Consider the following 15,338-nt stretch of genomic DNA (forward strand, 5'->3'; position numbering starts at 1 on the left):
TGCCTTGTACTTAGCCAATCTAGGTTTGATCCCCTGTACCCCAGTATGGTCCCGACCCCACTAGGAGTGATCCCTAAGCTCAGAGCCAGGGGTGAGCCCTGAGCACCTCTAGGTGTGGCCCACAAAGTCTTCACACTACTGCATAGGACCTGAGTATTTCCAGGAGTGGGCCACAGCACTGCTAGGACCTCAGGTAATGAATCTTACAACTGTTGAGTGTGGCAAAAAAACGGTGGGTGGGTGGAGAGACAGACTGAGTGCATGATTTGCCTGTGGTCTTGATCCCTGGCACTGCATTTTCCCCTGCATACCCTTGGGTGTTTACAAAACCAAAATGTGTTTGGGGGCACACTCAGCAGTACTCAAGACTTCTGGTTCTGTACTAAGGGATTACTCTTGGCAGTGCTGGGGATACAGTCCAGTTAGCTGTGTGTAGCAAGGCAAATGCTTTATCACTACTGTTTCTCTGCCCCTCCTCCCAAATATTTAAAAAAATTCTTAGAATGCAGCCTGATTTGATAGGGCCAAAGATGCTACTTTTTTGGTGGGGTGGGGTGAGATGGGGTTTGTTTTATCTCCGCAGTTCTCAGGAGATACTCCCAGCTCTCTGTTGCAGCCCATGCCGTACCTGGAAAGAATCCAGGCCTCCCACATTCAAGTCATACACTAGCCTTTGAGCTTTTTCTCCAGCCACGTTTCTTTCTAAGGGCCATCTTGGTGGACTAGGGCATGCAAGTCCTGGAATTGAGCTCAGGTTTCTGAACACATTGGCATATGCTCTATCACTTGTGCTATCTCTGTGATAGCATATTCTGTATTTAATTTTTGGGAGATTTGGGCTACACCAGAGATGCTCAGGGCAACTCCTGCTCCTGCTTCTGTGCCCAGGTCAGCCACATGCAAGACCAAGAGCCCTGACCCGTGTACTCTCTCCAGCACTAGAAAGTCTGTTTTTGGTTGCTTTGGGGCCAGCCCTGGCAGAGCATGATGGTGAGGGGGTGGGGGAATATGTTGCCAGGACTGTACCCTTGGTCCTCCTGCCTGATGCATGTTCTCGGCTCATTGATAAGACTCTACAGATGGGGAAATGGGTCCATAATTCTGAGGGGTATTGTCAGGAAGTAGTAGGTAATTAATGGTCATTAATATTTTAGTTCTCAGGACAAATTTTTTTTTTTAATTTACGAGTTTTCCCCCTCAATCTTCTGAAAACGGTGATTTTCAGAGCTGTGGTGAAGAAATTGGTGGTGCCACTGCAGTTAGGTGCCCAATCTGTGATTTTCCCTTTCTGGAGCTAAGGCTGAATGTTGGGAAGGGGAGGAAGGGGAGTCTCAAAGGGCAAGACATGATCGAGAGGGGCAGTTCTGGGGACCAACACCCCAGTACTATGCCGGATAATCTGAAGGATTCTCTGCAGTGGAGGCGGAAGTCATCGGAGAAAAGGCAGTGAAGAAGAAAGACGGGTGTTCGCTGGCGGGGCGAGTGCAAGTAGCGGCTGGACGATCCCGTGACCCAAGTCTGGAGAGTTCACGATCAGTTCGCGCATGCTAATTTACTAATTATACTGGAATCCAAAACCTTTCTGGGAGACTTGCGAAACCAGTGCCCCCTAGACAGTTGCCGCTAGCAGAAAAGACCAGAAAAGACCAGCGCGGGAAATCCGGAGTTTTCCCGCCACGGCCGAGGGCGTGGCGCCTGACGTTAGGAAGGCTCCGCCTTCACAAGGTGGCGGACGTCGGGTAACGCCCTCACCAAGATGGCGACACTGGCGGGACCGGAAAGAACTTTGACCCTGCCGGAGCGGTGGAGCCGGGACTGCGCAGTGGGGGTGTGCCCGCCCCTTCCGGTCTGCGCCCGCGCGGCGTGATGGCGTCACGCAGCGCCGCCCCCAGCACGCCTAATGCTCGAGTTCCTGAGTCGTGCGTGTCGGCGACGGTAGTGACGCGTATTGCCCGGAGGATGGCGGACGCCGGCTTGCGCCGCGTGGTTCCTAGCGACCTGTATCCTCTGGTGCTCGGCTTCCTGCGCGAGAACCAGCTGTCGGAGGTGGCCAATAAGTTTGCCAAGGCAACAGGCGCGGTGAGTAAGGGCGGAGCTGTTATGTCCTCGGGTTTCCGGGGAGGGGGCGTCTTGTGGGGTCCGGCAGCCTGGCTGCGGGGCCTTTGTAGGTGCTCTTAGCGGTGATCGGAGAGAGCCTGGTGTCGAGGCCTTAGGACCAGCTAGCGACAGGACTTGGTGCGGGTTTTCTGGTGCTGAGACGGCGGCGTGAGACCCTCGTGCTCGGGTCACGTGGCTGGGCAGGGAGCAGGGAGTCCCTGAGACCCACTCGAGGCTTTGCAAGCTGCTGGTTCCCACTTTGGTCTTTACGCTGACTGATTAAATCACTTGAATTTGCCCAGGACTCATAGATAATGGTATCGCGTCAGAAACGGAGGCTTAGTAAAGAATCAAGTATGGCTTGCTCTTAAAGCCCGCGTTTTCCCTTGAGTCCGTATCTCGCTTACTTATCTTTATATTTCGTTGTTGGCATATTTCCACTCCGAAGAATCCCGTGTTCTCTCCAGAACGCTTACTTCTTTCTCTACCTTCACGTCTTTAAAAGAAAAAAAATTGAATGAGAGTAGAGGCAGCGTTCTGACTTGGTCATGCTGAAGCGAGGTTGATCCTACCCGGCAGGCCTTTCATCTGTGCATTCAGTTTAAATCTGGATTTGCCACGCGGCTCCACGACTTTTAAATTGTAGAGATTTAAGACTCAGGCAGCCTGCTCAGACTCTGTCCCCCTACAGGAATGTGATGTCATCACCCATTTGGTAGAATTGATGCATACAAAGTAGTGATCTCAGTACTTGATCCTGAAAGTACTAAGGACAAAGCTGTTACCATTGTTGGCTTAATGTGGAATGTTAAGGATGTATTCCTGGTCTGGAATCTGTAACTCAAGAAAAACAGTGTCTGGGGAAAACCAAGGTTGAATAAAGTGAGGGCTTTTGGGGGGGGGGGAGCAATGGATTCTCAGGGCACCATGCTGGACTGGGGATCAAACCTTTGGCCTCAAACATGTGTTCTATCACTGAGCCACATCCCCATTAGTAGAAGAGGGTAGTTGATGACTTGTTCTTTGTGGACAGTGAAGTTGCAAAAATTTGATTAGTTTCAGAAAGGGCAGCCTATTAGGTGATCACATAGTGTACTGCTTTTATATGTACAAAATGTGCTTCCAGGATTGAACTCAGTTTGGCTGTGTGTAAGGCAAGTGCCCTACCTGCTATACTATTGCTCCAGTCTGCTTCTTGGTGTTGTGTCTTTTTTAGGGGGTGGGCGCGGTGGAGGAGACTACACATTTGGATGCTGAGAGACTGTTCCTGGCTCTGCTCAGCAGTGATCCCTTAAAGGTTGACCTCTATTGGTGCCCTGGGGTTCTTTTTTGGGGCCCACACCTAGCGGTGCTCAGGGCTTGCTCCTGTCTTGGACTCAGGGATCACTCCTGGTGGTGCTCAGGAGTGTAGGGCACCGAACTTGGGTTGGTGGCATACAAGACAGGCACCCTACCCACTTCCTGTCGCTCCATCCTATTATTCAAGAAGTCTTTAAAGATGTCACATTTAGGGACCAGAAAGATAGTACAGTGGTGGGTAAGGTGCATGCCTTGCAGGCAGATAACCTGGACACAATCTCTACCACCACTTATGGTCCCCTGAACCTCTCCAGTAGTGACTCCTGAGGGCAGAGCCAGGAATAAGCCTGGAACACAGCAGGACACAACCACAAAAGTAAATAGAGGTGTAACATTTATATCGGAGAATACATAAAGCAGATTTTGTGTGTCTGTGTATGTTTGGGTCACACCTGGGGTGTGGGGTAGAACCTGAACCTCCTGCCTGCAAAGCACAGCAAGCACCTCCAAGCCACTCCCTGTATCTAAGGAGTCATCTTTAACAAGTGAGAGAATAACACAAAATCTCAACCCTCTTGTAACCAGAACAAAATGTTCTCTTTTCTGTTTTGGATTTTGGGGCCACACTCCTCAGTGCTCAGGAATTACCCCTTGCGGGCTCTGGACCATATGGGATGCCTGGGATTGAACCTGGGTTGGCCGCATGTAAGACAAGTGCCCCACCTGCTGTATCACCTCTCCGGCCTCCAGAATAAAATATTCTTAGTTGGCTCTTTCTCTTTTCTCCTATAGACCCAGCAGGACGCCAATGCCTCATCCCTCTTGGACATCTATAGCTTCTGGCTCAGGTAAGTCTGTCTCTGTACCACTGGCTTTCTTCTCCCCTCCCATGGGCTGGGCTCTTTATCTTGACTGGGGAAGCTCTTGATACTCCCAGAACTCTACCTCAGTAGGTCCCCCAAGGCCCCAAAGCGGAAGTCACAGACAAACGGACCCTTGACAAAGAAGGCTAAGAAGGCCTCATCCAGTGACAGCAGTGAGGACAGCAGTGAGGAAGAGGAGGAAGCCCAGGGGCCTCCAGCAAAGAAAGCTGGTGAGGCGGAGCAGGAATTAGGCATTGGTGGGTGAGTGGGGTGGGGTTGTAACCTGTCTGTGTGCCACGTGACTGTCCTTATTGGGGCTTTTTGTTCAGCTGTACCTGCCAAGCGGGCTGGTGTGCCTCAGCCTCCTGGAAAGGCTGCAGCCAAAGCATCAGAGAGCAGCAGCAGTGAAGAATCCAGTGATGATGACGACGACGACGATGACGAGGAGGACAGCAAGAAAAAGCCTGTTCAGGTTTGCAGCTTTGGGGTTTCTTAAGGGATTGGAAAGAATAACCCTAACATCTTGACTTCTAGGTCGAAGCCTAGGTAGAGACCAAGTTGGTAGATACAATAGATGTGGGATGAAATCCTGGGAACCTTCAGAGTTGATAAAAGAATGCAGTCTGGGCCTGGGAGTAGCTCAGTGGCTGAGGGCCTGCTTTGCCGTCTGAGCTCGGGTTCTATTCCCAGTGCTCCCCAGAAAATGGGAAGTTGCAATTGGGCTCTCAGTCTTTTTTTTTTTTTTAAGTCTTTTTGGGTTACACCTGGTGATTGATGCTCAGGGGTTACTCCTGGCTCTGCACTCAGGAATTACACCTGGTGGTGCTCAGGGGACCATATGGTATGCTGGGGGATCGAACCCGGGTTTGCCATGTGCAAGGCAAATGCCCTACCTACTGTACCATCACGTCAACCCTGGGCTCTCAGTCTTGAGGAAATTTAGCCCATTGTCTCCTTAGTGGTGTTGGGCTTCCCACGTCTATAGGAGGGAGAGTGTCCTAGATTGTGGGGACGGGGCAGACATGTCCAATTACTGCCCTCTTGGTTCTGCTTAGCTTTCCCTGCTCTTCTCCAAAACCCTGAAAGGTAATAGAGCCCTTTGGGGTCCCAGAAGCTCTAGCTGATTGTGCTCTTTGTGTGTTTCCTCACAGAAGGCAGCTAAACCCCAGGCCAAGACTGTCAAAGCTCCTCCTAAAAAGGCCGAAAGTTCCGATTCGGATTCTGACTCCAGCTCAGAGGATGAGGAACCAAAGAACCAGAAGCAAAAGACAACTCCTGTTGCCGCTAAATCACAGGCTAAGGCCCCCACCAAACCAGGTGCAGTTTCTTTTTTTTTTTTTGCTTTTTGGGTCACCCAAAAAGCACACCCAGTGATGTTCAGGGGTTACTCCTGGCTCTGCACTCAGGAATCGCTCTTGGTGGTGCTCAGGAAACTGGAATGGGATACTGGAAATTGAACCTGGATCAGCTGCGTGCAAGGCAAACGCCCTGCGCACTGTGCTATCACTCCAGCCCCCCAGGTGCAGTTTCTGCTCACAAGAAGCCCTGTGGGACCAGGTTCTTTTGGGGTCTGTGCTTAAATTGCTCATTCACCACAGAAGCAAAATGGTAAAAATTGTTGATGAGAGACTACTGATGAGTCTTCATTGTTGTTGATTTGGGGCATACTTGGAGGTACTCAGGCTACTCCAGGCTTTGTGCTCAGTGGTCACTCCCAATAGTGCTCAGGATGGGACCCAGGTCTCTCGCAGGGGCAACACATGTGCTCATCGTGCTGATATGCACTTTCCCTCCCACACCTTGCCCCCTTTAAATGGGTTATTTCCCACCTTCCATTGCCTTTGTTGTGTTGATGGATGGTTTTTGCCCAGTTCTGGTGCTTGCTGGGGGCTGCTGGGCTCTGGCCCACTTAAGAGGTCACATAGATCCCATCAGCATAGTTCTCCTCAGTGGTGGTGCTCAAGCACATTCTGGATATTGTGCTCGTGCCTGTAGTTGGGGTGTTGGAGGTGCTGTGGGCACCATACTCAGTGGGAGGCATTGGTCACTGAACGCGCAGCCTCATGCTTGCGTGGTTCACACTCAGCCACTGGGTCAAACCCAGGGCCCCCAGATGTGTATATTTATTTTGTTATTAATGGTTCTTTTTTTTTCTGCACCCATTTGGTTTTCAGGGCTTGCTCCCATATCTGTGCTTGGGGGTCACTTCCAGAAGTGCCCAGAGAGGGGTTGGAGCAATAGCATAGTGGGTAGGACATTTGCATTGCAGGTGTCTGACCTGGATTCAACCTCTCGCACCTCATATTTCCCCCCTAGACATGCCAGGAGTGACCCCTGAGTAGAGTCTGAGTAAGGCCTGCGCACCTCCAGGTATGGCCCCCAAAACGAAAGTAATAAAGAAAAAGCCGGAAGGGCTCAAAGGACCATGTGGTGCCAGGGATTGATCCTGGGCCTCCCGCATGCAAAATGCAGTCAATCCTTTGAACTATTTTTCTGGCCCTACGTATCGTTAAGGAAGACTTTGGCTTACTGTACAATTTTATTAAGGTCTAGTCAATAGAGAAAGTCTTTAGCAAAAGAAATGATCTTTTGTGCTTTGTGGTGTTAGGAATTGAAACTAGGCCATCTCACCTGCAGGCCTGTGTTGCTGTACCGGAAAACCCCTAGTTCCCTGAAAAAATATCTTTGATGTTTTGGGTGGCTCAAAGGTTACTCTGAGTACTCAGGGTTTGCTTTAAAAAGGGCTCAGACCAGGCCTCCCACACGTAAGGCCTGTGCTCAGCCTGTGATCTCTCAGGTCCCGATTTGTTTTTCTAAATCCCCCTCTAACCCCCTGCCTCATTTCTTTGTTGTTGACATTTGCTACACTGGGGGTGCTGACATGTGCCTGGCCGTGGAGCCCCAGCGCGTGATGTTTGCACATTTGACTGCAGTACTCGAGATTTGCTCCCCTTTACTTGTGCTCGCGCATGTTTCCTGGGCCTCGTTTTCTTCATGGAGGCCACACAATCTCACGCCGTGTTGTGTGGTGGGTGATAATTGGCTCTGAAAAGTGCAGGCAGGATGCACCTTACATGCAGCAGACCTGGGTTTGATTCTTGGCATTGCATCTGGTCATCCCTGAGCACAGAGCCAGGAGCAGGCTCTGCAACCCTAAGCCCTCTCATCCCCAGCCTGCGTTGCATGCGCTGAGCTTCTTTTTTGGGATTGTTTTTGGTTAGGGTCACACTCGGAGCTCAGGTCTTACCCCTGGCTGGGTGTGGGGGATCGAGTCCGGGTCAGCCACGTGCGAGGCAAGTGCGCTACCTGCTGTACTATCCGCTCTGGTCCTGACACATTTCCCTTTTCCTTGCTAGGTACTCCAGCGCGGGCAGCGCCTAAAGTTAACGGCAAAGCAGCTGCTGGCAGCAGTAGCAGCAGCAGCAGCAGCAGCAGCAGCGATGACTCCGAGGAAGAGCCGGCAGCGGCGCTCCCCAAGAAGGTCTGGGCCGGAGCTGGCGCGGGGAGGGCAGCTCTTTCCCAGCAGCCTCTGCTTTTCCCCGTGTAACTGGTTTTCTCTGGCACAGGCTGTCCCAAAAAAGCAAGTTGTGGTCAAGGCCCCGGTGAAAGCGGCTGCCGCCCCCGCCCAGGAGAGTTCCAGTAGTGAGGACTCCTCCAGCGAGGAAGAGGAGGAGGAGCAGAAAAAACCCATGAAAAAGCCAGGTGACTGGACGCAAGCTGTGCTGCACAGTGGCCGGGATCTCCCCACAGGATCTTTTGTTCTTTTTTATTATTATTTTGATTTGGGGGCCACTTAATCCTGTCTCTGTGCAGGGGTCATGCTTGGTAGGGCTCGGGGGACCATATGGGGGTGCCAGGGATCGAAACTGGGTCAGCTGCGTGCAAGGCAAGTGCCCTCCCCACTGTACTGTTTGGTCTCTCCATGGATCATCTTGTTACTGACCATCAGCTTCTCCCAGAGAGAGAGCCTTTGTCACCTATGTTTGGAAGTGACCTGCTAAGTTCTGTTTGTGGCCCCTTTGGAATTAAGCCCCGTTTCTGTTAATCTTCAGAGTTGTGGGTTATTTGTTTTTTTTTAGTGCAGGTTGTGTGCCCAGACCCAGTTGTGTTGTGCTGAAGGCTTACTCTTGGCTCTGCACTCATGGATCACTCCTGGCAGGGCTTGGAGTACCACATGGTTCAGGGGCTTGAACCTGGGTTGGTACGTGCAAGGCAAATGCCCTATTCATTGTACCATCTCTCCAGCCCCCCCAAGTTACTAGATTTTTATTTCCCTACTTTGCCTTTTCCTTTGTTGTTGGGATAGCCACTGCACACATGCCTGGCTGTGGTACTTTGCTTTTTTTTTTTTTTTTTGAGTTATACCTGGCAATGCACAGGGGTTACTCCTGGCTCTGCACTCAGGAATTACTCCTGGCGGTGCTCAGGGGACCAGATGGGATGCTGAGATTTGAACCCCGGTCGGCTGCATGCAAGGCAAATGCCCTCCCCGCTGTGCTATCGCTCCAGCCCCTTGTTATGAGTTGGAGGCTTCTCCTGGCTTTGTGTCCTTGGGATCACGTGGGGCTGGGAATTGAATCTCAGACTCCACTGTGCGGAGTGCGTGCTCCAGTGCTTCAAGCTCTCCCTGGCCATCACATTTTTATTGGTTAGGGGTTGATGAGGTTTGAGCCGTATCCGTAGTGTTCAGAGCTTATTCCTGGCTCTGTGCTCAGGTGGTGACCCTGTCAGTGTCGGGGAACATTGAACATGCGTTGTGTGCAGAACGAGCATCTTACCTCCCCTGATCTGTGAGCCCCCTCATATTTTTAAGCTGCTTGTCAGGCTCACACGGCATGTTGGGTGCTCATGAGGCTCACACTCCTGGTTTTGGTACCTGCATGTGTTGGCCTAGGGTCACACTTCCGGTTGAAGCACACAACGTGAGGTGCTTACCAGGTGTTCCTCTATTTTCAGTTGAGGTGCTTGTTGGAGCTGTTGTCGCTAGGGGGAGCTTACCCCTATTTTTATGGTACTCATACATACATTTGCTCGAGCGGGCCCAGTAACATCTCCATTGGAGACTTTGTTGTTACTGTGTCTGGCATATCCAATACTCTCGGTAGCTTGCCCGGCTCCCTGAGAGGGGCGGAGGAATCGAACTCGGGTCGGCCATGTTGGCCGCATGCAAGGCGAACGCCCTACCCGCAAGCTACCAAGAGTATTGGATATGCCAGACACAGTAACAACAAAGTCTCCAATGGAGACGTTACTGGGCCCGCTCGAGCAAATCGACGATCAACGGGAGGGCCTTTACCTTTACCTTTACATACATACATAGTAAGGTAAGGTAAGGTAAAGGACCTCCCGTTGATCGTCGATTTGCTCAAGCGGGCCCAGTAACGTCTCCATTGGAGACTTTGTTGTTACTGTGTCTGGCATATCCAATACTCTCGGTAGCTTGCCGGGCTCTCCGAGAGGGGCGGAGGAATCGAACTCGGGTCGGCCATGTTGGCTGCTTGTAAGGCGAACGCCCTACCCGCTGTGCTATCGCTCCATACATAGTATGTGACCACAAATTGGTAGAGGTATTAGGGATCAGAGAGAGCAGAGCTTCCAGGCTCAGCAGAGCTGCGGGCCTGGGGGCAGGTCTAGGGCTGCAGTGAAGACTTTTCTTGATCAGGTGTCTCTCCTGACCACCACTAAATGTTCTGGCCCCCAAACAGACAAAACACCCAACAGAAGCTGTCTGGGAGTGCGCTCAGTATATGGCAGGATGCCCGAGATTTGAACTTGGGCGCCTATGCTGGCAAGCCAGGCCCAGAGTGTCATTTCTAAAAGGTTTTGTTGACAAAGAGGCTGTGTACAGGGACTGAAGAGATGGTACAGATGATAAGGGGCTTGCCTTGCACTTGCCTGCCTAGATTTGAGCCCTGGCCTCCCACGTGGTTTCCTAAGCACCGCAAAGAGTAAAATTCCCGAGTGCTGAGCCAGGAGTAACTCCTGAGCATCACTGGGTGTCTCCCTCACCTCCCCCCCAAAAAAAATTTCTTTTTGTTTACATATATATATGTTTTTTGTTTTTGTTTTTGCTTTTTGGGTCACACCCGGTGATGCTCAGGAGTTACTCCTGGCTCTGCACTCAGGAATTACTCCTGGCGGTGCTCAGGGGACCATATGGGATGCTGGGATTCGAACCTGGGTCAGCCACATGCAAGGCAAACGCCCTACCCACTGTGCTATTGTTCCAGCCTTTTGTTTTACATATTTTAAAACCACCTCTCTGTCCCTTTCAAACAGGTCCCTATAGTTCAGTTCCCCCACCTTCAGCTCTGCCTCCCAAAAAGCCCCTGGGAACCCCAGCTCCCAAGAAAGCAGCAGAGAAGAAACAGCCGGCCAAGAGCAGCGAGGACAGCAGCGAGGAGTCGGGTGAGCCGGCCTGGGGGCCACGTGCAGAGCGGGGACCAGAGCCACGTCTGTCTTCTTTGGTTGAAGTTGGGATGGAGGCTCTGTCGGTCTTTGTACCCAGCTTTTTGTTGCTTTTTTTAGTTGCGACTCGGGCCTCAGTCTAATGCCATAGGTTCTCCCCAGATTCCAGCTCCGAGGAAGAGATGAAACCCGCAGCTAAGACAGTCCCCCCAAAAGTGGCTGCTAAAGCGGCTCCAGCAAAGAAGGCGGCAGAGAGCTCTTCCGAAAGCTCGGGTAAGGCACCTGGAAGCCCGTGGGGCAGCTGGGCCTCCCCTCAGGCTGCCTGGCGGAGCTCTTCATTCAGTCTCTCTGTCTAGACTCGGACAGTTCTGAGGATGAAGCTCCTGCCACAGTCCTCAAGCACCCTGTGGCGAAGCCAGCGCCCGCCCCCAAGCACCCTGGAGCAAAGCCAGCCCCCTCCCCTAAGCACCCTGCAGCAAAGCCAGTGCCCACCCCGAAGTCTCCTGCAGCAAAGCCAGCCTCCACCCCCAAGCAGCTGGCAGCCGGTGCCCCGAAGCCACTGACCAGAAAAGCCGACAGCAGCTCCAGTGAGGAGGAGAGCAGTTCCAGTGAGGAGGAAGCGGCGACCAAGACGCCAGTAGCCACCCCGAAGGCCAAGGCACCAGCCAAAGCCGCCACGTCTTTGCCTGCAAAGAAGGCCCCTCCGCAAGGTGGGGACAGCAGCTCTGATTCTGACAGCTCGAGCAGTGAGGAAGACGACGGGGAGGAAGAGAAGCCGTCCAAAGCCCCAGGGAAAAAGAAGCCGCAGAAGGCAGCAGGAGCTGCAGGCACCCCCAAGCCAGCCGCGAAGAAAGTAAAGGCTGAGAGCAGCAGCAGCGACTCTTCTGACGACTCCAGTGAGGAAGAAGAGGAGGAGGAAGAGAAGCCCAAGGGCAAGGGCGCCGCAAAACCGCAGACCCCCAAGACCAATGGCATCTCTGCACCGGTTGCCCAGAATGGGAAAGCGGAGCAGGATAGCGAGGAGGAGGGGGGCAAGAAAAAGGCGGTGGCTGCTGTTCCTAAGCCAGGTCCGTGGGTTTGGGCCCCCCAGTTCACGGTGGGTAAATGGGGGAGGTGGAGGAGGCCCCTGGCCAGTGGCAGGTCCTGTGCGGGCAGCCGGGTGGAGGGACCAGGCTGCTCTCCTGAGTGTCTGCCTTTTTGGTTTGTGTAGGTTCAGGGAAGAAGCGGAAGCAGAACGGAGCTGCCAAGGAGACGGAGACGGAGACAGAGACGCCTCAAGCCAAGAAGATAAAGCTCCAGACCCCTAACACATTTCCCAAAAGGAAGAAAGTAAGTTGTCTTCGTTTCTTCTCCAGAGTCCGTGCGTAAAGAGCAGGAGGGGCTGGAGCGATAGGAGAGTGGGAAGGGCGCGTGCCTGGCACGCCGCTGGCCCGAGCTTCAACCCCCGGCGTTCCACGTGGTCCCACAAAACTCCCAGGAGTGGTTTCTGAGCACCACCAGGAACCTATCCACCCTGCCCCCCCAAAAGGAAAAAGGGAAACCTGGGGTCACCTGGCACAGGCACCCTGTGTGGCCTTAGGAGGGCATTTCGGTCAACTGTCCCTTCATCTTTAGTGTCCTACTGAATTCTTCTCCAGGGAGAAAAGAGGGCCTCGTCCCCATTCCGAAGGGTCAGGGAAGAAGAAATCGAGGTGGATGCCCGAGTGGCCGACAACTCCTTTGATGCCAAGGTGAGCTGAAGGGTGTCGGCTCGCTGTGGGTGGGAGGGGGCAGGGAGGACAGCTGGTGGGAGCTCTCTGGGTTTGGGTGGCTTTGAACAGGGAGCACGCGTCAGGGTCCTGTTGGCCTTCGTGTGAGCTGCCTCTCTCTTTCCCAGCGAGGTGCCGCTGGAGATTGGGGGGAGCGAGCCAATCAGGTTCTGAAGTTCACCAAAGGCAAATCCTTCCGGCATGAGAAAACCAAGAAGAAGCGGGGCAGCTACCGGGGAGGCTCCATCTCTGTCCAGGTCAATTCTATTAAGTTTGACAGCGAGTGACCTGCGCCCCTCAAGCCCACCTCCCCGTGACCAAGACCACTTTCCCTGGTGGACCTGGAAGTCCTCAGCTCCATAAGGGGAGGGTATTAGTGAAGGCCACGGTTTAGATTTGGTCCGAAGACTGGTCTGAATGTCCCAACATTCTCTCTGGTCCTTTCTGTGTTGGTAGCTGTGTACAGATTTGATTTTGAGTGTCGAGTAGCAAGGATGAGGTAAGGGGAGTGGTTTTTTTGTTTGTTTGTTTAAGGGAATTTGTTGGTGGTCCCCACTCCCTGCCCTGTGGAAGTCCTCGTATTGAGAAATTTGTATATTTTATATTAAATTGTTTTCCTGTTGATTTTGGCTGTGATTTTCAGGAGTGGGTCCCGACAGATAAAAGCTGTTGTGCAAAACATAGTACAGGGGAACCTTATGGGTTGCCAGTGGGGTTCCTCTGCCTATGTAGCACACGGGTGCCCTTTACACCCCTCTGATCCCTGAGCCCTGGTGAGGGGGGTGAGGAATGGTTTACATCTGTCTGTTCAGCACGAAATTGTGCATCTTCACTCATTAAGTTTAAACGAAGTTTTTATCCCACATGCATTTACCTACTTTTAGGGGATAAAATTCATTGCTTTGTTACAGGCAGAATTGTGGTGTAGTGTGAATGTCGGAGATCTGTTTGAGTAGTTTGTTTTGTTTTGGTTATTATTGTTTGTAAAACATGTTTTTAATTTGAGCATATAAAGTTTTGTATTCAAACACTTTTCGATGGCCCTTATTAGCATTGCGTACTCAGTTGAGGACTGCATGCTTTTTTATTTTTATTTTTTTTACCTTTTAGAGAATAAAATAACTTAATGTGAAAAGCACATAACACTTGATAATTCTGTCTTGACAGCAGTGCGACCCAGAAAGCGTTTTACTAACTCCTAGATGGTTGAGAATTAAGAAAGGAAGAGTAGAAATACTATAATTAAAAAACTTCAATCCTCTGTAGGAATTAGGGTTTTATTAGTCAAGTAAATTTATAAGGTAACCTAAACATGCGCTGATGGAGATAGGAAGAATCTTTCCAAAAGTCTGTTAACTGGTAAAATGAGTAGAATGGGATTGCAAAAACATAACAGGATTTGTGTTTTGTCGTCGTTACCTGGGAGCCATCCTGAACTTTCAACTGTAGCAGTGAAAGTAATGAGTAAAGAATAGTGAGGGCTGGAGATAGCCCAGTGGGCCGGAGTGCAGGCTTTCCATGACGAAGGCCTGGATTTGATCCCAGCACCACCTGGACCCCTGAACACCCCAGAGTCTGTCACCCCAAACGAAATAAAAACCAGTGAGCAGAGCTTTGCCTCCTAGGTCAAACGTGGCTGATTGTAAGAGGTTCTCAGAGGCCTGAACAAGATGAAGTGAGAAGAGCCAGCCAACCAACTCCCTGGACTGTGGGAGCATGGCCTAACTTCATGCATCAGCTGTAGGTCATAAGATGAGTTCTTCCTGTTGGAATCCACACCTGCTAATTAACCAGATCATAATTTGGTCTTCCGTGTAACTGCCTCTGGGAAGAAAATGTACTGTTCATGCTGACATAGGTGCATCAGTCTGCATGGTAAAAGTTAAACGGTCTAACAAAATAATAAACTGGTTGGTTTATAATGTGTCTTGGGAGTTTTATTGAGTCCAAATCCCTTCCCGATAGACCAGAGCTCACATTATCAGAGGACCGACGTTTAGTTCTGTGAATTCCTAGCAAAGCCTCCTTGGCAGTGGTCTGCTGGCTCCTGATCACTTGTCTCCTGGTGCTGTTTCCAGGCAGTAGTCCAGCCTCTGCCTGCTATAAATTGGGGTTGGTAAAAATGGTCTACAGTGAGATCCAGCTTGCATTTGTATTGCCTGAGATTTTTGCATATTTTAGGAACTTAATATTTGATGGGTCTCACATGACATTTTCAAATCATAAATCTTTTGTGTTTTGAACCACACCCGGCAATGCTTAGAGGTTACTCTTGGCGGGGCTCGGGACCATATGGGATGCTTGGGGATCAAACCCAGGTAGTCCACGTGTGAGGCAAACACCCTACTTGCTGTACTAGCAATTCAGGCCCCTCAAATCATAAATTTGAAAATTTTTTAATTGTAACACTGATTTACTAAGTTCATAATGCAATTGTTGTTTTTTTTAAATTTTGTTTTGTTTTTTGCTTTTTGGGTCACACCTGGCAATGCACAGGGGTTACTCCTGGCTCTGCACTCAGGAATCACCCCTGGCGGTGCTCAGGGGACCATATGGGATGCTGGGACTCAAACCCGGGTCAGCCGCGTGCAAGGCAAATGCCCTACCCGCTGTGCTATTGCTCCAGCCCCCATAATGCAGTTGTTTAGGGCATTCAATCTAGCACCAATCCCACACCTTCCCTCCCCCAGTTTCCGACCCACCAACCCAGCCTGCCCTTTAGCAGGTATAAACAAATTTACTTCATATTGTTATGAAGTAACAAACACAAAGGCAAATGGGATTATCAAAAGTTAGATTGACAAAAGTCACGATCATTGTTATATATCACAACGGTGTTAATTGGAGTCATAGAATTTACTGGGCTGATTGGTGCTACTCACACCTTCTGTGTTATTGTTTAGGCTCATTGAGCTTGGTTGGC

General features: G+C 51.1%; 1 protein-coding gene across 3 annotated transcripts; it reads left to right on the plus strand.

Annotated features, from left to right (window-relative positions):
- The first annotated feature begins 1,888 nt into the window (after positions 1 to 1,888).
- On the plus strand, positions 1,889 to 14,341 carry NOLC1 (nucleolar and coiled-body phosphoprotein 1). 3 transcript variants are annotated; one of them, XM_056120513.1, is made up of 14 exons: positions 1,889 to 2,079; positions 4,189 to 4,244; positions 4,350 to 4,489; positions 4,589 to 4,731; positions 5,411 to 5,576; positions 7,616 to 7,740; positions 7,826 to 7,961; positions 10,539 to 10,667; positions 10,830 to 10,940; positions 11,024 to 11,097; positions 11,131 to 11,734; positions 11,878 to 11,996; positions 12,305 to 12,397; positions 12,544 to 14,341. In XM_056120513.1, exons 1-14 carry the CDS (start codon positions 1,960 to 1,962, stop codon positions 12,700 to 12,702), a joined length of 2,175 nt encoding a protein of 724 aa, XP_055976488.1. In that variant the 5' UTR covers positions 1,889 to 1,959; the 3' UTR covers positions 12,703 to 14,341. The 3 variants fall into 3 exon arrangements, with proteins under 3 accessions (XP_055976488.1, XP_055976487.1, XP_055976489.1); XM_056120512.1 differs by having other exon boundaries at positions 11,024 to 11,734; XM_056120514.1 differs by having other exon boundaries at positions 1,964 to 2,079; positions 4,334 to 4,489; positions 11,024 to 11,734.
- Positions 14,342 to 15,338: the final 997 nt, after the last annotated feature.

The sequence above is a fragment of the Sorex fumeus genome, unplaced genomic scaffold (assembly GCF_029834395.1).
Source record: "Sorex fumeus unplaced genomic scaffold, SorFum_2.1 ptg000043l, whole genome shotgun sequence".
In the NCBI taxonomy this organism is placed as follows: domain Eukaryota; kingdom Metazoa; phylum Chordata; class Mammalia; order Eulipotyphla; family Soricidae; genus Sorex; species Sorex fumeus.